The sequence below is a fragment of the Mobula birostris genome, chromosome 2, assembly GCF_030028105.1.
Source record: "Mobula birostris isolate sMobBir1 chromosome 2, sMobBir1.hap1, whole genome shotgun sequence".
NCBI lineage: Eukaryota > Metazoa > Chordata > Chondrichthyes > Myliobatiformes > Myliobatidae > Mobula > Mobula birostris.
Window position 1 is genome coordinate 28,176,929 of NC_092371.1, and position 20,712 is coordinate 28,197,640.

General features: G+C 43.0%; 1 protein-coding gene across 1 annotated transcript in view; it reads right to left on the reverse strand.

The window, feature by feature from the left end:
• The window catches only part of LOC140185677 (dysbindin domain-containing protein 2-like), a 21,339-nt gene extending 1,452 nt beyond the window's left edge, over positions 1–19,887 (reverse strand). The window contains exons 1-3 of the mRNA XM_072239184.1: positions 19,463–19,887; positions 12,239–12,385; positions 11–151 (exon numbers count right to left, since the gene is read on the reverse strand). Coding sequence (XP_072095285.1) covers positions 11–151; positions 12,239–12,385; positions 19,463–19,706 — 532 coding nt within the window. The 5' untranslated portion in view covers positions 19,707–19,887. The remainder of the gene's footprint in view (positions 1–10; positions 152–12,238; positions 12,386–19,462) is intronic.
• Between the last annotated feature and the right edge of the window lie 825 nt (positions 19,888–20,712).

The window sequence follows — 20,712 nt, forward strand, 5'->3', positions numbered from 1 at the left end:
TCTTGCTTACCTGACAGTGCTGATACCTCAAAGCCATCCATGTTGAAATTGAGGAAGTCACCGAGTACTTCGTGGTCAGGCACGTCCAAGAGGTCCACCTGCTCCAGTGTGTCCACATTGACTTCCATTGAAGAGACACTGCTAAGTGGTGCTGTGGGAGAAAGAAATCTCTTCAGCCATAAGTGATGGAATTTGCCAGAGATACTTTAACTTCAAATTATAAACTGCCTTTTTATTTTCCTCTTCTTTTGAAAACTTGGAAGAGATCATATTTTCCAAACGGATTCTCAATAGATTGAGGCAAAGGTTCACGTGCATCTCCTCTGACCTGTGTCATCTGATGTTCCCAATGTAGCAGCCTCTACGTTTTCAAGGCCAAATGCAGAGTTGATGACTGTTTCACAGAACACCCATACTCAGTCAGCAAAGCCCATCCTATACACCCAACTGCAGACCATTTCAACTCCCCATTCCCACAATGTCCATTCTTGGCCTTTTATAACGCCAGAATGAAGCCCTGTGTTAACTAGAGGAGCAATACCTTGAATTCCACCTGGGTACCCTGAAACCCAATGACATATTGAGTTTTCCAATTTTAGGCAAACCCTGTGGCGCCCCCCACCGCCGCATTTAATTCTTCCCTTCCCTTTCCCTATGAGCCTCCAATCCTACAATATTTGTTCCATTTGCACCCTCCACCAAGATCCCCCTAACCTATCTTTGTCCTGCATCTCTGCTGGCTCATCCACCCACTCCCCCCAGGTTCCTATTGTCGTTCACTTCCCACTTCTCCAATAACTTCCATTCTCACCCCCTCAGTCCTTGCTATATTTGCAAAAATATAAACTGCTTTAATGTTTGGCAATATCCTTGTGACTACTACTTGCTTTCTCTGGGAGAATCTCATCCTTCTGTTATAGGGCGGTGAGAACAGTATTCATTATAGGTTTCTGGTTAAGGCCTATTTAGTGTTCCTATAGAAACAACAAGATGAACATTATCATGAGAAATAAGGATGGCCAAGCCACTGGGTATATTTAAAGTGGAAGTTAATATGTTCTTATTTAGTAAGGGTGTCAAAGGTTAAAGGGAGAATGGGGTTGAGAAAGACAATAAATCAACCATGATTGAATGGGTCAAATGGCCTACTTCTGATCCTACGTTTTATGGTCCAACCCAACAAAACAGAACATGATAAACGACAAAGCAACAACAGCAAAATAAGCCCCACTCCCCCCTCACCCATGCAAATATACAGTCCGCAAACCCCAGGACAGGCCATCTTTGGCCTCCAGCTTCCAGCGGACTCGCAAATTCGCAGACTATGTTTGTAGCCCCTTCTAGCTTTTGATTATTTTTTTTAAATCCTGAAGATACAATTTTAAAAACCAAGAAAAACTAGCTATTGAAGTCAAATTATTGTAATACTCTATAAACATCACAATCAGAGTACAATTAAAAGTATTGAAATAGTTTGACATGAGGTGTTTCTTCTATCTTTCTTTTGCATGGCTATGCTGTTTTTGGGGAGTAACAGCTATAATGCTTAGACATTGAAACCAGATAACATCTTGAGGGGCAGACCACATTGCTATGTTCGGTTTGTTAACACTAGATTGCCATGTTTTATGGTATGTTCCTGGTTGCCACAGCCAAATGTTTGCTAAGATTGTCACAGGCTGAATTATTGAGATAAGGTCCTGACTCGTATTTAGACTGCATGCACTGGCTCTATTGGGGACCCTTTGCCAGTACAAAATCAGATTATTGCATGAGGATGTTGGGTACTTACAGATGGACAGCAGCTTTAATGTCTGATGAAATTGGGAATTCGATGGTTAAAGGAAGCACGTTGCTTTTATTGAACTACCAACATAAAATACTAATAAGAGCTATCACTGGCAGCAGGGGGTTGGGGAATCCAGCCTTTTGTGTTGCAGTGAAGGCAGATGCAAAGCGCTTATCTAGCCATTCTAATTTCCCATTACAATGTTCATCTTGTCTCTAAAACTATTTCAAAACAGTAAGTAGGTTTATCCAGATACCTATAATGAGTACTGCCCTGACCACCATATAACAGAAGGACGTGGTTCTCCCAGAGAAAGCACAGCAGTGGAATCACAAGAATATTGCTAAACATTGAATCATTTTATCTCTTTGCAAATATCTCATGGACTGAGGCATTTCTTTGGAGCAGAGAAATCTGAGGGGCTACTTAATTGAGCTGCATAAAATAATGAAGGGCCTAAAATTGGTGGAGAAACCCCATTTCTCTTTACAGGGAGGTGTATCACTGATGGCATGCATTTAGCTAATTGTTGGAAAGTCTGGAGGTGTTAATAAACAGGAAGGCCTGGAAGTCACCAGCAGATAATATGAACCTGAAGCAAGCCTCCAGCAAAGAGGATAAGATGTGATAGAATAGGACCAATCAAGTGTGACAGTGGAAAAGTGTGTATGGAACTGGAAGAGATAGCGAAGATACTTAATGAATACTTTGCTTCAGTATTCACTACAGAAAAGGACCTTGGCAATTGCAGGGATGACTTACAGCAGACTGAAAAGCTTGAGCATATGGACATTAAGAAAGAGGATGTGCTGGAGGTTTTGGAAAGCATCAAGTTGGATAAGTCTCCAGGACCAGATGAGATGTACCCCAGGCTACTGTGGGAGGCGAGGGAAAAGATTGCTGAGCCTCTGGCAATGATCTTTGCATCATCAATGGGGATGGGAGAGTTTCTGGAGGATTGGAGGGTTGCAGCTGTTCTTCCCTTATTCAAGAAAGGGAGTAGATATGCCCCAGGAAACAATAGACCAGTGAGTCTTACTTCAGTAGTTGGTAAGTTGATGGAAAAGATCCTGAGAGGCAGGATTTATGAACATTTTGAGAGGCATAATATGATTAGGAATTGTCAGCATAGCTTTGTCAAAGGCTGGTCAGGTCTTATGAGCCTGATTGAATTTTTTGAGGATGTGACTAAACACATTGATCAAGGTAGAGCAGTAGATGTATTGTGTATGGATTTCAGCAAGGCATATAATAAGGTACCCCATGCAAGGCTTATTGAGAAATCCAAGGGGACCTTGCTTTGTGGATCCAGAATTGGCTTGCACACGGAAGGCAAAGAGTGGCTGTAGATGGGTCATATTCTGCATGGAGGTTGTTCACCAGTGGAGTGCTTCAGGGATCTGTTCTGAGAACCCTTTTCTTCGTGATTTTTATAAATGACCTGGATGAGGAAGTGGAGGGATGGGTTAGTAAATTTACTGAGGACACAAAGGTTGGAGGTGTGGATAGTGTGAAGGGCTGTCAGAGGTTACAGCGGAACATTGATAGGATGCAAAACTGGGCTGAGAAGTGGCAGATGAAGTTCAACCCAGATAAGTGTGAGGTGGTTCATTCTGGTAGGTCAAATATGATGGCAGAATATAGTATTAATGGTAAGATTCTTGGCAGTGTGGAGGATCAGAGGGATCTTGGGATCAGAGTCCATAGGACACTCAAATCTGCTGCACAGGTTGACTCTGTGGTTAAGAAGGCATATGGAGCATTAGCCTTCATCAGTGTGGGAGAGTTTAAGAGCCGAGAGGTAATGTTCCAGCTATATAGGACCCTGGTCAGGCCCCACTTGGAGCACTGCGCTCAGTTCTGGTCTCCTCACTACAGGAAGGATGCTGAAACTATAGAAAGGGTGCAGAGGAGGTTTACAAGGATGTTGCCTGGATTGGGGAGCATGCCTTATGAGAATACATTGAGTGAACTTGGCCTTTTCTCCTTGGAGCGTTGGAGGATGAGAAGTGACCTGATAGAGGTGTATAAGATGATGAGAGGCATTGATCGTTTGGATAGTCAGAGGCTTTTTCCCAGGGCTGAAACGGCTAACACGAGAGGCCACAGTTTTAAAGTGCTTGGAAGTAGGTACAGAGGAGATGTCAGGATAAGTTTTTTTTTAACACAGAGAGTGGTGAGTGCGTGGAATGGGCTGCCAGCGACGGTGGTAGAGGCTGGTATGATAGGGTTTTTTTAAGAGACTCCTGGAAAGGTACATGGAGCCTAGAAAAATAGTGGGCTATGTTCCAAACCTATTCTGGTATCTGTCCCCCACTTTTCCTTTGCTACATCAATGACTGCATTGGCAATGCTTCCTGCACGCATGCTGAGCTCGTTGACTTCATTAACTTTGCCCCCAACTTTTACCCTGCCCTCAAGTTTAGACCTGGTCCATTTCTGACACCTCCCTCCCCTTTCTAGATCTTTCTGTCTCTATCTCTGGAGACAGCTTATCTGCTTATGTCTACTATAAGCCTACTGACTCTCACAGCTATCTGGACTATTCCTCTTCTCACCCTGTCTCTTGCAAAAATGCCATCCCCTTCTCGTAATTCCTCCGTCTCCGCCGTATCTGCTCTCAGGATGAGGCTTTTCATTCCAGGACGAGGGAGATGTCCCCCTTTTTTAAAGAAAGGGACTTCCCTTTCTCCACCATCAACTCTACTCTCAAACGCATCTCCCCCATATCACGCACATCTGCTCTCGCTCCATCCTCCTGCCACCCCAATAGGAATAGGGTTCCCCTTGTCCTTACCTACCACCCCACCAGCCTCCGGGTCCAACATATTATTCTCCGTAACTTCTGCCACCTCCAACGGGATCCCACCACTAAGCACATCTTTCCCTCCCACCCCCTGTTTTCCACAGGGATCGCTCCCTACGCGACTCCCTTGTCCATTCGTCCCCCCCATTCCTCCCCACCGATCTCCCTCCTGGCACTTATCCTTGTAAGCGGAACAAGTGCTACACATGCCCTTACACTTCCTCCCCTACCACCATTCAGGGCCCCAGACAGTCCTTCCAGGTGAGGCGACACTTCACCTGTGAGTCGGCTGGGATGATATACTGCGTCCGGTGCTCCTGATGTGGCCTTCTATATATTGGTGAAACCTGACGCAGACTGGGAGATCATTTCGCTGAACACCTATGCTCTGTCCGCCAGAGAAAGCAGGATCTCCCAGTGGCCACACATTTTAATTCCACGTCCCATTCCCATTCTGAAATGTCTATCCATGGCCTCCTCTACTGTAAAGATGAAGCCACACTCAGGTTGGAGGAAAAACACCTTATATTCCGTCTGGGTAGCCTCCAACCTGGTGGCATGAACATTGACTTCTCTAACTTCCGCTAATGCCCCATCTGCCCCTCGTACCCCATCCATTATTTATTTATATACACACATTCTTTCTCTCTCTCTCCTTTTTCTCTCTCTGTCCAACTCACTATACCCCTTGCCCATCCTCTGGACTTCCCCCCTCCCTCTTTTCTTTCTCCCTAGGCCTCATGTCCCATGATCCTCTCATATCCCTTTTGCCAATCACCTGTCCAGCTCTTGGCTCCATCCCTCCCCCTCCCTGTCTTCTCGTATTATTTTGGATCTCGCCCTCCCCCTCCCACTTTCAAATCTCTTACTAGCTCTTCTTTCAGTTAGTTCTGATGAAGGGTCTCGGCCTGAAACGTCGACTGTACCTCTTCCTATAGATGCTGCCTGGCCTGCTGCATTCATCAGCAACCTTTATGTGTGTTGCTTGAATTTCCAGCATCTGCAGAATTCCTCGTGTTGGGCTATTGGTAACACTAGGTAATTGCTAAAAATAAGTACATGTTCAGCACAGCGTTGTGGGCTGAAGGGCCTGTATTGTGCTGTAGGTTTTTTATGTTTCTATGTTTTGAAAATGTAGAACTCAGGGCAACAGTTACCAACAGAAGGCAGGCAACCAGAAAAAATAACATCATAAGGCAGTCACCAGCAAAATATAGAAGGGTAGGGAAAGGAAGAGGAGGGCAGTAGTAATAGGGGACTGGATAGTTAGAGGGTCGGATAGACAATTCTGTGGACACGGTCAGGAGACCCGGATGGTAGTTTGCCTCCCCGGTGCCAGGGTCCAGGATATTTCTGATCGCGTCCAAGATATCCTAAAGTGGGAGGGTGAGGAGCCAGAGGTTGTGGTACATATAGGTACCAATGACATAGGTAGGAGAAGGGAAGAGGTCCTGAAAGGAGAATATAGGGAGTTAGGAAGGGAGTTGAGAAGAAGGACCGCAAAGGTAGTAATCTTGGGATTACTGCCTGTGCCACACGACAGTGAGAGTAGGAATGGAATGAGGTGGAGGATAAATGCGTGGCTAAGGGATTGGAGCAGGGGCAGGGATTCAAGTTTCTGGATCATTGGGACCTCTTTTGGTGCAGGTGTGACCTTTACAAAAAGGATGGGTCGCACTTGAATCCTAGGGGGACCAATATCCTGGCGGGAAGATTTGTGAAGGCTACTGGGGAAACTTTAAACTAGAATGGTTGGGGGGAGGGGTGGGAATCAAATTGAAGAGACTAGGAGAGAGGAGGTTAGTTCACAGATAGAGAAAGCTAGTAGACAGTGTGTGAGGGAGGATAGGCAGGGGACAGAGAACAGGAGCACCCAGACCTAAGGTGTATGGGAGAAGGAAGAAAAAGGTAACAAAGTTGTTTGCACCATTAGGGATAAACAGAGAGTAAGAGGTGGAGATTTTCTTAAATGCATCTATTTTAATGCTAGGAGCATTGTAAGAAAGGTGGATGAGTTTAGAGCGTGGATTGATACCTGGAAATATGATGTTGTAGCCATTAGTGAAACATGGTTGCAAGAGGGGTGTGATTGGCAACTAAATATTCCTGGATTTCGTTGCTTCAGGTGTGATAGAATTGGAAGGGCAAGAGGGGGAGGTGCTGCATTGTTTGTCAGAGAAAATATTACAGCGGTGCTTTGGCAGGATAGATTAGAGGACTCATCTAGGGAGGCTATTTGGGTGGAATTGAGGAATGGGAAAGGTGTAGTAACGCTTAAAGGGGTGTATTATAGACCACCTAATGGGGGGCGAGAATTGGAGGAGCAAATTTGTAAGGAGATAGCAGATATTTTTAGTAAGCACAAGGTTGTGATTGTGAGAGATTTTAAGTTTCCACACATAGACTGGGAAACCCATTTTGTAAAAGGGCTAGATGGTTTGGAGTTTGTAAAATGTGTGCAAGATGGTTTTTTGCAGCAATACATAGAGGTACCAACTAGAGAAGGGGCATTGTTGGACCTCTTGTTAGGGAATGAGATAGGGCAGATAACAGAGGTATGTGTTGGGGAACACTTTGGATCCAATGATCACAATGCCATTAGTTTCAATATAATTATGGAGAAGGATAGGAGTGGACCCAGGATTGAGATTTTTGATTGAAGAACGTCTAACTTTGAGGAGATGCGAAAAGATTTAGAAGGAGTGGATTGGGACAATTTGTTTTATGGGATAGGTGTAATAGAGAAATGGAGGCCATTTAAAGGTGAAATTTTGAGGGTACAGAATCTTTATGTTCCTGTTAGGTTGAAAGGAAAGGTTAAAAGTTTGAGAGAGCCATGGTTTTCAAGGGATATTGGAAACTTGGTTCGGAAAAAGAGAGAGATGTACAATAAATATAGGCAGCTTGGAGTAAATGAGGTGCTCGAGGAATATAAAGAATGTAAAAAGAATCTTAAGAAAGAAATTAGAAAAGCTAAAAGAAGATATGAGGTTGCTTTGGCAAGTAAGGTGAAAATAAACCCAAAGGGTTTCTACAGTTCTATTAATAGCAAAAGGATAGTGAGGGTTGTGGGCACGTGGCCAAGTGGTTAAGGCATTGGACTAATGAACTGAAGGTCGTGAGTTTGAGCCCCACCCGAGGGAACGCGTTGTGTCCTTGAGCAAGGCACTTAATCACACATTGCTCTGCAACAACACCGGTGCCAAGCTGTATGGATCCTAATGCCCTTCCCTTGGACAACATTGGTGTCGTGGAGAGGGGAGACTTGCAGCATGGGCAACTGCTGGTCTTCCATACAACCTTGCCCAGGCCTGCGCCCTGGAGAGTGAAGACTTTCCAGGTGCAGATCCATGGTCTCGCAAGACTAACGGATGCCTTTATAGTGAGGGATAAAATTGGTCCCTTAGAGAATCAGAGTGGACGGCTATGTGCGGAGCCAAAAGAGATGGTGGAGATTTTGAACAATTTCTTTTCTTCAGTACTCACTAAGGAGAAGGATATTGAATTGTGTAAGGTAAGGGAAACAAGTAGGGTAGTTATGGAAACTATGATGATTAAAGAAGAGGAAGTACTGGTGCTTTTAAGGAATATAAAAGTGGATAAGTCTCCGGGTCCTGACAGGATATTCCCTAGGAACTTGACGGAAGTTAGTGTAGAAATAGCAGGGTCTCTGACAGAAATATTTCAAATGTCATTAGAAATGGATGGTGCCGGAGGATTGGCATATTGCTCATGTTGTTCCATTGTTTAAAAAGAGTTCTAAGAGTAAACCCAGCAATTATCGGCCTGTGAGTTTGATGTCAGTGGTGGGTAAATTGATGGAAAGTATTCTTAGAGATGGTATATATAATTATCTGGATAGACAGATTAGGAACAGTCAACATGGGTGCGTGGAAGGTCATGTTTGACAAATCTTACTGAATTTTTTGAAGAGGTTACTAGGAAAGTTGACGAGGGTAAAGCGATGGATGTTGTCTATATGGACTTCAGTTAGGCCTATGACAATGTTCCACATGGAAGGTTAGTTAGGAAGGTTCAATCGTTAGGTATTAATATTGAAGTGGTAAAATGGATTCAGCAGTGGCTGGATGGGAGACACCAGAGACGCCAGAGGTGGATAACTGCTTGTCAGATTGGAGTCCGGTGACTAGTGGTCTGCCTCAGGGATCTGTACTGGGTCCAATGTTGTTTGTCATATATATTAATGATCTGGATGATGGGATGGTAGATTGGATTAGTAGGTATGCAGATGATACTAAGATAGGTGGAGTTGTGGATAATGAAGTAGGGTTTCAAAGCTTGCAGAGAGACTTAGGCCAGTTAGAAGAGTGGGCTGAAAGATGGCAGATGGAGTTTAATGCTGATAAATGTGAGGTGCTACATTTTGGTAGGACTAATCAAAATAGGACATGCATGGTAAATGGTAGGGCATTGAAGAATGCAGTAGAACAGATGTATCTAGGAATAATGATGTATAGTTCCCTGAAGGTGGAATCTCATGTGGCTAGGGTGGTGAAGAAAGCTTTTGGTATGCTGGCCTTTATAAATCAGAGCATTGGGTATAGGAGTTGGGATGTAATGTTGAAATTGTACAAGGCATTGGTAAGGCCAAATTTGAAGCATTGTGTACAGTTCTGGTCACCAAATTATAGGAAAGTTGTCAACAAAATAGAGAGAGTACAGAGAAGATTTACTAGAATGTTACCTGGGTTTCATCTCCTAAGTTACAGAGAAAGGTTGAACAAGTTGGGTCTTTATTCTTTGGAGTGTAGAAGGTTGAGGGGAGACTTGATAGAGCTATTTAAAATTATGAGGGGGATAGATAAGAGTTGACGTGGATAGGCTTTTTCCATTGAGAGTGGGGGAGATTCAAACAAGAGGACATGAGTTGGGGGTTAAAGGGCAAAAGTTTAGGCGTAACATGAGGGGGAACTTCTTTACTTAGAGAGTGATAGCTGTGTGGAACGAGCTTCCGGCAGAAGTGGTTGAGGCAGGTTCGATGTTGTCATTTAAAGTTAAATTGGATAGCTATATGGACAGGAAGGGAATGGAGGGTTATGGGCTGAGTGCAGGTCAGTGGGACTAGGTGAGAGTAAGAGTTCGGCACGGACTAGAAGGGCAGAGATGGCCTGTTTCCGTGCTGTAATTGTTATATGGTTATACTCACCAGGAGAGAGACCAACAGCAGAGGCAGCCATGGGAGAAGGTAGTTATTGGCAAAGACAGGCACCAGGAGAAAGGTAATCAATTGGAGAAGGCAGTTACCGGCAGAAAAACATTACTGGTCGGCCCCAGAGGCTAGGCAACAGGGAACCACTCACCAGTGGAACAGAGTCAACAACAAAATCCAGGTGCCAGCAGAAGCTGTTATGAGAATGCAGGTACCAGTAGAAGATAAATACCAGTAGAAAGTAGACACCAGCAGAGGAAAGTCGTCATGAGAATACAAGCACCAGGATCAGATAATCACTAGGTGACTATCACAAGCAAAGGTAATCACCACATGAAGGCTGAAGAAAGTTGCAGCCAAAAGCAGTCACTTCCAGAAGGCAGGCACCGGGAGAGGGCAGATTCCAATAGATGATGTTCTAAGCCAGGGGTTCCCAACCTGGGGTCCACAGACCCCTTGCTTAATGGTATTGGTTCATGGCATAAAAAAGTTGGAACTCCTAGTCTAAGCAAACAACATCTACCAGGCAGTGTTATTACTTATATTTGCTCAATTTGTCTTCTTTTGCACGTTGGTTATTTTTAAGTCTTTGTCTGTTTCTGTAATTATCTGATCCTGGTGCTCGTATTCTCATGATAACACTGGCAGAAACCAGACACCAGGGAAGATGTTCTCCAGCATTTATAGTTAAGAAAATGATATATAATATTGTCAAAAATGAGGAGTAATTATGTTGAGATAATTTCAGATTTCATTAAAAAGGTCAAGAAATTAGTAAGAAAATGGATGACAGAATAAACAAATAATTTAATGCAAAATAAAAATAAAGACCATAAAAGCTTCTACATTTCCCTTTCTCAGAAAGGATACACTTGCAAAAGAGGTAGTGTAACAAGGATTCACTAAATCAATTGTTGACATGGTGGACCTACAGGATGAAGAGAGATTAAAAGGACCAGGGCTGTCCTGCCTTGAAATTCAAAGAATGAGAATTGATTTCATTGAAGTATACTAAATTCTTACTGGGGTAGATGCTTCCTTTGGTTGGGGATGGGAGGTGGGGTTCTAGAACAACATTCAGAGTAAATTTACTATCAAAGTGCATATCTGTTACCATATACAACCTTAAGGTTCTTATTCTTACAGTCATGTACAGGGAAAAATGAAATACAATAGAATTTTACAAAAAAAACCTATTACCTAAACAGATAAAGACTTAAAAATAACCAACGTGCAGGAGAAGACAAATTGAGCAAATAAAAGTAATAAAAGTAACATCAGTTGTAAAGAGTCCTTGAAAGTGAGTCTGTGGGTCAATGAATCAGATTAGAGATAATGAATGAATTTATCCATGCCAGTTCTGGAGCCTGTTGGTTGTTCCTGACTCTAACAGTGTGGGTTATTTTTAATCAAGGCTTCTGTAACTCCTGCCTGATGATAGTAGTGAGAAGGGGGCATGGCTGCCTTCTCAGGGTCACTGCCTCAAAATAAGAGTTGGCCCATTCAGGACTAAGCAGGAAAGATTTTTTTCAATACCCAAAAGGGTAATTGAGGATGAATTACTCATTATGTTCAAAACAAGAGATTGATATTGATATATTTTGGATATTGAAGGAATTATTGGATATTGGACGTGCCAATAGTAAAGGATCCGCTGTGATTTTATTGAATACTGGGAAACACACACAAAATGCTGGAGGAATTCAGCAGATCAGACAGCATCTATGGAGAGGAATAAACAGTCAACATTTTGGGCTGAGACCCTTCAGCAGGACTGGAAAGAAGCCAGAAAAAGATGGTGAAGAGAGGGGATGGAGTACAAGCTGGCAGATGATAGGTGAGGGGGAAGGTGGGTGGGTAGGGGAGTGGAGAATCAAGTGAGAAGGTAAGAGGTGGCAGCAGTTAAGGGATGAAGAAGAAATAATCTAATATGAGAGGACTGTAGACGATGGGAGAAAGGGAAGGAGAAGGGACATCAGAGGTAGGTAATAAGCAGGTGACGAGAAGAGAGAGGATAAGAGGAGAGGCAGAATGGAGCATGGGGGTGGGGAGAGAAGAGAAATAACCAGAAGATAGAAAAATTGCAGTATCTCTTGTGTTATTGATTAATGGGCAAGGCACAAGGGCCAGAATGGCTTATTCCTTTTCCTGCTTGTGCTCACCAACGGCGAGGGAAGGCTAGCAGCATTGTTTCTTAAAAGCCCATCTAGTTAGCTCAACATCATTACAGGAGAAATCTCAATCGATTTGGCCAACAACTGACTGCACACTCATCAATCTCCTCCGTTTTGCAGCAGTTAATGATGGATAATTAATGCAAGGATCACCAGTAAAGTTTGATCCCGTGAAGGAACAAAGGAAGAAAAGAAGGTCAGCTCTTACTGAGTCAGGATTAGGCCCTGCTCCGGCAGCCAGAGCACCACATCTAAGCTATTAGAGCAGTCTGATACTGGAAGAGACTATCTGTACTCACGCCTCTGAGGCCTGATTGGCCAGTATGCTCTGGAGAAGCAGTCTGCATCAGGCTGGAGCACATCTTCGAAGAAACTCTGCCGGTCCCTAAACTTGATCGCATGGGCGTACTCAGCACTCAGCAACCTTAGAGGGTGTTCTGGTTCAGCTGAAAAGCAGAAGTGCAAAGGTCACAGTGTGGTCAACATGAACCTTGCATAAACCTGAAATAAACAAGCTAATAGATAAAGACAAAGCTATCCAGTTTTCTGCAAACCATCAAGTTTGTTAATATTCTGATGAGAAGGCAACTTGGTGTCCATATTTAATCGGACCTTCTGTTTCGCAGACAATCTCTCAGTCAAGGATGAGCTGCTTCCACATGGATGATAAAAAAAAAGAGGGCTATGAGGGAGGAAAGGGTTAGATTAATCTTAGAGTAGGTTAAAAGGTCTGCACAACATTGTAGGTCAGAGGGCTTGTATTCTGCTGTTCTATGTTCACTCCTGTTGCTTGAGTTCTGAGAGTGTGCCAATATGGGACTTGCAGGCTCTGGCACAGGTGGAGCAGATTGGGTGGGTGGTTGGGTAGTGAGGGATAATGTGTTTGTCCTCCATGTTCTCCCTTTTCAAGAAATCCTATTGACTTTTTGGATGCTTTTCCAATTTAAGGGGGAAGGGACCAGGAATCTCCCTGTATCTGACAATTCTAAATCCAAACTTACACCAATTCAGGATCTGGATTTTTAAAAAAAGAGCAGACCAAATCGGATGGACCTGGAAAACCCCACATACTAACCGTTAGGACCTTGTGCCTAAATTTGGAGGGACCTCCGCAGAAGCCTGACAATTGCACTCACAGGACATTATTTAAGGTTTGATGGTCATTGTACTTAAGCTGTGCTTATCATCAGAGGTGAGAAAACACTGGCCTACAGTCAGAAGGGTGTAGCGCTGAGAAACCTTGACATTAACAGTTCCATGATAATAGGTTAGAGTCAGGAGAGGTAACCTGTAGATTACCACCTACTCTTCTCCCTTAACAGCTGAATCAGTATTCCACTATGTTGAATCCCACTGGGAAGAAGCACAGATCAGCAAGGATGGAGAATGGTCTTTGTATGGCAGATTTCAATATTACCAAGTGTCCCATAGGATGCAGCAATAATACTACCGCAGTGCAAAGTGGTAAGGGAAACTGCTCAGGAGAGAAATCTATCTGATCTCGTTCTCATCTGCCTACCTGCCCAAGGTACATCTCTTTATGGTAATATTGTTGGAAGTGACCACCTAATTGATCTTGTTGTGAGGTGTCCAAGCCCACACTAAGTACATTCTGCAGCAGAGTTACTAAAGTGAATGGGATAGCACTAACCTGGAAACCCAGAACTGAGCATCCTTGATACATCATGGGCAAACAGCTGCAGCAATTATATATTCTGCCACAACATTCATCCTCATGACCCGGCCAATAAGAACTAAGAAATCGGAGCAGAAATTGGCCATTCATTCTTACTCCCTCCCAATCTGCTCTGCCACCGAATATGATCTCCATTTCATCTGCTCAAAATCCTTTCAACTTAGTCTTGAGCATGCTCCATGATGGAGCATCTACAGCCACCTGAGGCAGAAAATTCCAAAGGTATTCAATCCTCAAAATTTCTCCTTATTTTGTTCTGTGATGATGCCTGCTTACTGGTCAGTCAGCTTATTGACATCCAGCCTACTAGACCCTCTCCAGTGTGCTTCAATGAGTTCACCTCTTGATGAATATGGGCCTCAAGCTTTCAATATTTGGCAGAAGTCCTCCATCCTTGCCGCCTCCCGCCAACGATCAGCCTATTAAATCCATGCTGATTACAAGGTACAGAGGCTAAAACTGTTCACAACCTGCAACCAAACCATTTGTTCCTAATCTCAGTTTCCAAAGCTGTAACCACTCTGCAATTCTGATAATATTTATAACTTTTTTCAGCCTCTATTATAAGTAGCAGCTTCAGCCTGAAAATTAACAAGTGCCCCTTGAAAATCCAGATATTTTACTTCCGTTGTTTCCCCCCCTATATCTAGTTGCATCCTCAATATCTTCATAAATATTCCCTGATCATATTTTGACTTACTGCATCCTTACTGAAGAACTCCAATGTTTGCAAGCACGGTTACCAGATTGCATGGGTTACTATTCCCCAGACTCTTTCTCTCTTCTTCCTTAAGAAGAAAATGTTATCTTGCTATCTTGAAAGCTACTGGAACTGTTCCAGATTTTTAGGAATGTTGGAAGACATCAATATTTCAGCTTTTAGAAATCTGGGACATAGGCCATCTGAATCAGGGATTTATTTGGTTTTAGTTCCCTTAATTTTTCCAGTATTTTCTCTACAGTGATTTAATGATTTTAAGTACTTCAGTCCTTAGACTATTGATTGGTTCCCCTACAATTATGTTACAGTTGTATCTTTGGCAAAATATTAGATATAATGCCTCAGCCATTTCATTAATCCCCCTTATTGTTTTTATTGTGAATGCAAGACCCTGCTGGACATTGGTTGTGTAGAATACTGCAAGCCCATTTCACAGGTTTATTGGCGAGACCGACGGTGAGGGAGCTGCATTGCCTTGGTTGTTACACAGACAAGGCCCACAGTGTCTCGGAGTCACTTGTTGGCAGTCACCAGCAAAGGGGAGAGATGGATGTATGCGCTGCATTTCATACTGGGCTGGGGGCTGGCCCCTTCTCAGAGTGCTGCCCTCCGGTGTTTGCTTGGTGGAAGAACAAGCTGGATCAGGAGAACTCAGGGACTTGTTTTTCTGAAATCATAACTATTCCTGCTATGTGCTGTGTGCTGTTGGTAATATGTTTTGCACCTTGGTCACAGAGGAACACTCTTGTTTGGCTATACTCATGTATAGTTGAATGATAATTAAACTTGAAACTTGATTATAATTGGTTCTGTCACTGGTCTGTAGAACCACATTTATTTTTTCTACTCTTTTACTTATATTTTCAGAATCTCATGCAGTATTTTATATGTTTCTTGCTAATTAGCTTTATCAAATTCTATGGTCATTTGCTTCTGCTTTCCTTCAGCCTTACCATTCTTCATTGCCACTCTATAGTCTCATATGGATCATTGCTGGATGTTTTATTTCACTGGAAATTTGTCGTTGTGTATCTACCTCACTTTGTCATCTGCTGTAATGCAATATTTGCTCTTCTAAAAATTAACTCAGTTTGAAAAGATTGTGATAAAAAATTATGTCAAAGGGAATACGGTAAGCAATTTGAGAGTTTCAGAGTTACAATGAAAAAGTTACTTTTCAAAAATAAAGGTGTTTTTCTAAGCTATAAATTTATTTTATTACTTCAAACTAAGCATACGAAAGTCTGTATGTTGCATTGTTTAATAATGTATCCTTACACAAGTATCAACAGGATGAGACTAGCAGCCAGTGTTCTTTAGTGATAATGATAATTAATTACTGCGGGCATGTTACATGGAAGCAGTTTTATTTCCCCAAGACAAACTTCACTTTCCAAAGTAACACTCAAGTGATTCTCTAATTCTCTAATTTGACCCACGTAATACAGTGTTGCCTAATTCATCAAACGCTACATCCAAATTTGCATTTTGAAAATGCGTGTTGTAGCACAATTGACTGTATTAGTGAGGCTTAGATTCAAAGAGGAGTGGATAAGATATAATGGGAGAAGCAGGATCTCCCTTTAGGAATTCTACAATTGAACCTGCCTCCACTACTTACCCCAGTAATGCATTCTGGAGCCTGGTTATCCATTGCACAGAAACACTGTCTCAGGTTGCTTTTGTTTCTTTTTGCCAACAACCTTCATTCTACACTCAGTGACCACTTTACTATGTACACCTGTACACATGTTCATTAATGCAAACATCGAATCAGCCAATCATGTGGCAGCATAGGTGTACCAGAAGGCTACGTGCTTAGCCCCATTGCTCTACTCATTTTACACTATGACTGCGGGGCTAAGCACAGCTCCAATGCCATATTTAAGTTTGCTGACGACTCCACTGTAATTAGCCAAATCAAAGGTGGTGACGAATCAGCATACAGGAGGGAGACTGAAAATCTGGCTGAGAGGTGACACAACGACAACCTCTCACTCAATGTCAGCAAGACCAAAGAGCTGATTATTGACTTCAGGAGGAGGAAACGAGAGGTCCATGAGCCAGTCCTCACTGGGGGATTAGAGGTGGAGAGGATCAGTAACTTTAAATTCCTTGGTGTTATCATTTCAGAGGACCCATCCTGGGCCCAGCACATAACTGCAAATGTCAAGAAAGCATAGAAGCACCTATACTTCCTTTGAAGTCTGCGAAGATAAGGCATGACATCTCAAACTTTGACAGTCTTCTATAGATGTATGGTGGAGAGTTTATTCACTTGTATCTGCCATAGTTGGATGCATCAGCAATGGAGATGAGGCTGAGTACAGGGCTACGGTAGGAAACTTTGTCACATGGTGTGAGCAGAATTATCTGCAGCTTAATGTGAAAAAGACTGAGGAGCTGGTGGTAGACCTGAGGAGAGCTAAGGTACCGGTGACCCATGTTTCCATTCAGGGGGTCAGTGTGGACATGGTGGAGGATTACAAATACCTGGGGATATGAATTGACAATAAACTGGACTGGTCAAAGAACACTGAGGCTGTCTACAAGAAGGGTCAGAGCCGTCTCTATTTCCTGAGGAGACTGAGGTCCTTTGACATCTGTCGGATAATGCTGAGGATGTTTTACGAGTCTGTGGTGGCCAGTGCGATCATGTTTGCTGTTGTGTGCTGGGGCAGCAGGCTGAGGGTAGCAGACACCAACAGAATCAACAAACTCATTCGTAAGGCCAGTGATGTTGTGGGGATGAAACTGGACTCTCTGATGGTGGTGTCTGAAAAGAGGATGCTGTCCAAGTTGCATGCCATCTTGGACAATGTCTCCCATCCACTACATAATGTACTGGTTGGGCACAGGAGTGCATTCAGCCAGAGACTCATTCCACCGAGATGCAACATAGAGCGTCACAGGAAGTCATTCCTGCCTGTGGCCATCAAACTTTACAACTCCTCCCTTGGAGGGTCAGACACCCTGAGCCAATAGGCTGGTCCTGGACTTATTTCCTGGCATAATTTACATATTACTATTTAATTATTTATGGTTTTATTACTATTTAATTATTTATGGTGCAACTAACGAAAACCAATTTCCCCCGGGATCAATAAAGTATGACTATGACTGTGACTATCACTGCCTGGTATGGAAACACCAATGCCCTTGGACATAAAATCCTACAAAAAGTAGTGGATATAGCCCAGTCCATTATAGGTAGGGCCCACTCCACCTTGAGCATATTTACATGGAGCATTGTCACAGGAAAGCAGCATCCATCATCAGGGACCTCACCACCCAGGTCATGCACTCTTCCCACTGCTGCCATCAGGAAGAAGGTGCAGAAGCCTCACAACTCATACCACCAGTTTCAGGATCAGTTATTATCCCTCAACCACTAGGTTCTTGAACCAGTGGAAATAACTTCATTCGGCCCATCACCGAACTGTTCCCACAACCCATGGACCCACTTTCAAGGACTCTTCATCTCACGTTCTTGATATTTATTGCGTATTTATTTATTAATTAATAATTATTATTATTACTTTTTTCCTCTTTGTATTTGCACAATTTGTTGTTTTTTGCAAATCAATTGTCTGCCTTTTTGGGTGCAGTCTTTCATTGATTCTACCATAGTTCTTGGATTTACAGAGTATGCCTGCAAGAAAATGAATCAGGGTTGTATATGGTGGCATATATGTACTTAGATAATAAATTTAATTTGAACTTTGAACTCAGTGCATGGAAGCATGCAGACTTAGTCAAGAGGTTCAGTTTTTGTTCAGACCAAACATCAGAATGGGGAAGAAATGTCATCTAACTAATTTTGACTGTGGAATGATTGTTGGCACCATTCAGGGTGAATTGAGTATCTCAGAAATTGCTGATCCCCTGGGATTTTCATGCACAGCAGTCTCTAGCGTTTACAGAGAATGTTGTGATAAACAGAAATCATCCAGTGAGTAGCAGTTCTGTGGGTGAAAATGCCTTGTTAATGAGAGAGGTCAGAGGAAAATGCCAGACTGGTTCAAGCTGACAGGAAGATGACAGTAACTCGAAGAACCATGTGTTGCAACAGTGGTGTGCAGAAAAGCATCAATGAACACACAACATGTCGATCTTTAAAGTGGATGGGCTACAGCAGTAGAAGACCACATCGTGTTCCACTCCAGTACCAAATAAAGTAGCCATTGAGTCTATGTCCCCCATTTCATTAACCCTTTGCCCAATGGAGACAGCTTTATTCCATCATCTCTGTCTATACCCTTCCTGATTTCAAGTAGCTGTATCACATCCCATAATTTCAGTAGTTCCAAGAACAACCCCGTCCCCACTGAACTCACAGAGCTATAGACTCATCACAGAAATTATTTAAATAATCTTTACTAAAACCCTTACATCTTTCCTAAATATCTGGTTACAATAGCCCTACACTACATACTGTGTTTTGTCTTGATTCGGTGTAATGTTCATTTAGAATCAGAATCAGTTTTATTATCATTAACATATATTGTGAAATTTGTTGTTTTGGTCAGCAGTACAGTGCCCAGTGTATAAAATAGACCATGAATTACTAAGAATATATATACAATTAAGTAGTGCAAAAATAGTGATGTGGTGTTCATCATTTCATGGACAGTTCTGAATCTCATGGCGGATGGGGTAAAAGCTAATCCTAAAACGTTGAGTGTGTGTCCTCAGGTTCCTGTACCTCCTCCCTGACGGTTGTAATAAGAAGAGGGCACGAACTGGGTGATGGGGTTCCTTAATTTACTGCAAAGTATTAGTGATATCTCTTTAAAAATCTCACATAGAATAACAGGATCTAATATGTTACACACCATGTCAGTGTTTTGTCCCGCTCCCTCCCACTGACACAAAACTTTTGAGTTTGAAAATATACACCTCTTTGCAAGATTACTGATAACAGCCAGCTCTTCAGATCTTGGGTGAAACGCTGGAAGCTAGTGACTCAGCGTCAGCCCTTTCTCCGATATGCTTTAAATCTGGCTGTTTTTCTCACATTCCTTTCCAGTGACCTGTCCTTCCTCTGGATCCCAGCAAACTGATAACATACAACGGAATGGCGGGGTGGATTACAGTATTACTTACAGGAGTTTCTCTTCCCGGATGTCCCTTGCGCTGACATCTCTATAGAAGAATACGAACTTCTCAGAATCCAGAGAGGGATGAGCAGGTGCCTGTGGCAATCGGCACCTCTGGCTGTGAGCTGGAAGCTTGTGACTGGACTGTCTGCTTCCCAGCGTCCAACAAGAACTGGCAGTAGCCACACATTAACCAGCGACTGTGGCATCAACCATTCAAACCATACAGAGGGGTACTGGCAGCGGCACATCGCTTTCACACTCACTAGCCGGGCTCCCCGTGTTCACATCTGCTGTAGCGGTATGAAAACATTTGGACCAATCTGTAAATGTTTCTTATTGAGAGGGTAAAGATCAGTCTTGAGGATCCCGCTTTGTTGAATCGGCAGTTCCCTCCCCTGCTGCCGCAGCATGTGAATTAGCACAGCCAGCCAGCTCCTTAAATCACTTCGTTCCTCAGAAGCAATCCCTAGGCTCTTGTCAAGAGTTCCAACAGAGGGCTGGAAACTTACAGATGAGTAATAATGTAAAATTGCCCTCGTGAGAACATAATAAGAGGTCCGGTCACATTACACCATGTTTAATGTTTCAAACTGGTAACATTTTCCATAACCCTGAGAGATAAGAACATTGGACTATTGGAACACTATCACTTAAGAAACCTAATAACTTATCAAATAGGCAAACACGAGGAAATCTGCAGATACTGAAATTTCAAGCAACACACATATAAATTGCTGGTGAACGCAGCAGGCCAGGCAGCATTTATAAGAAGAGGTACAGTCGACGTTTCGGGCCGAGACCCTTCGTCTAGTTGACTATAGATGCTGCCTGGCCTGCTGCGTTCACCAGCAATTTTTATGTGTGTAACTTGTCAAATACTTTCGGGACATGACTAGGTGCAGAGTAACTGCATTCTTATGCTGTCCCATTAAAAACAGCTGGTGTGATACAGAGTACATCTCCCACTACAATGTCCTTTTGAACACTCGCAGGGCAGAAACAGTGCTGGTTCAATACAGTACTGTATAAATTTCTCACTTACACTATTCGATAAAAGACTCCCAGAAAAGAAGCAGAACAGAGTAAAACGCCATCTACTCTGAAAGAAAATGAGATGGGTTGTATACAGAGCAACGTTTCTTCTACAGCACCTCTGCCCAACATTTTCCTCAACATGACGCGAAATATTTTACAACCCCAAAATGAGGGTGTTAGTAAATCAGTTCCATTGCCAAGTGAAAAACAACAGACTTC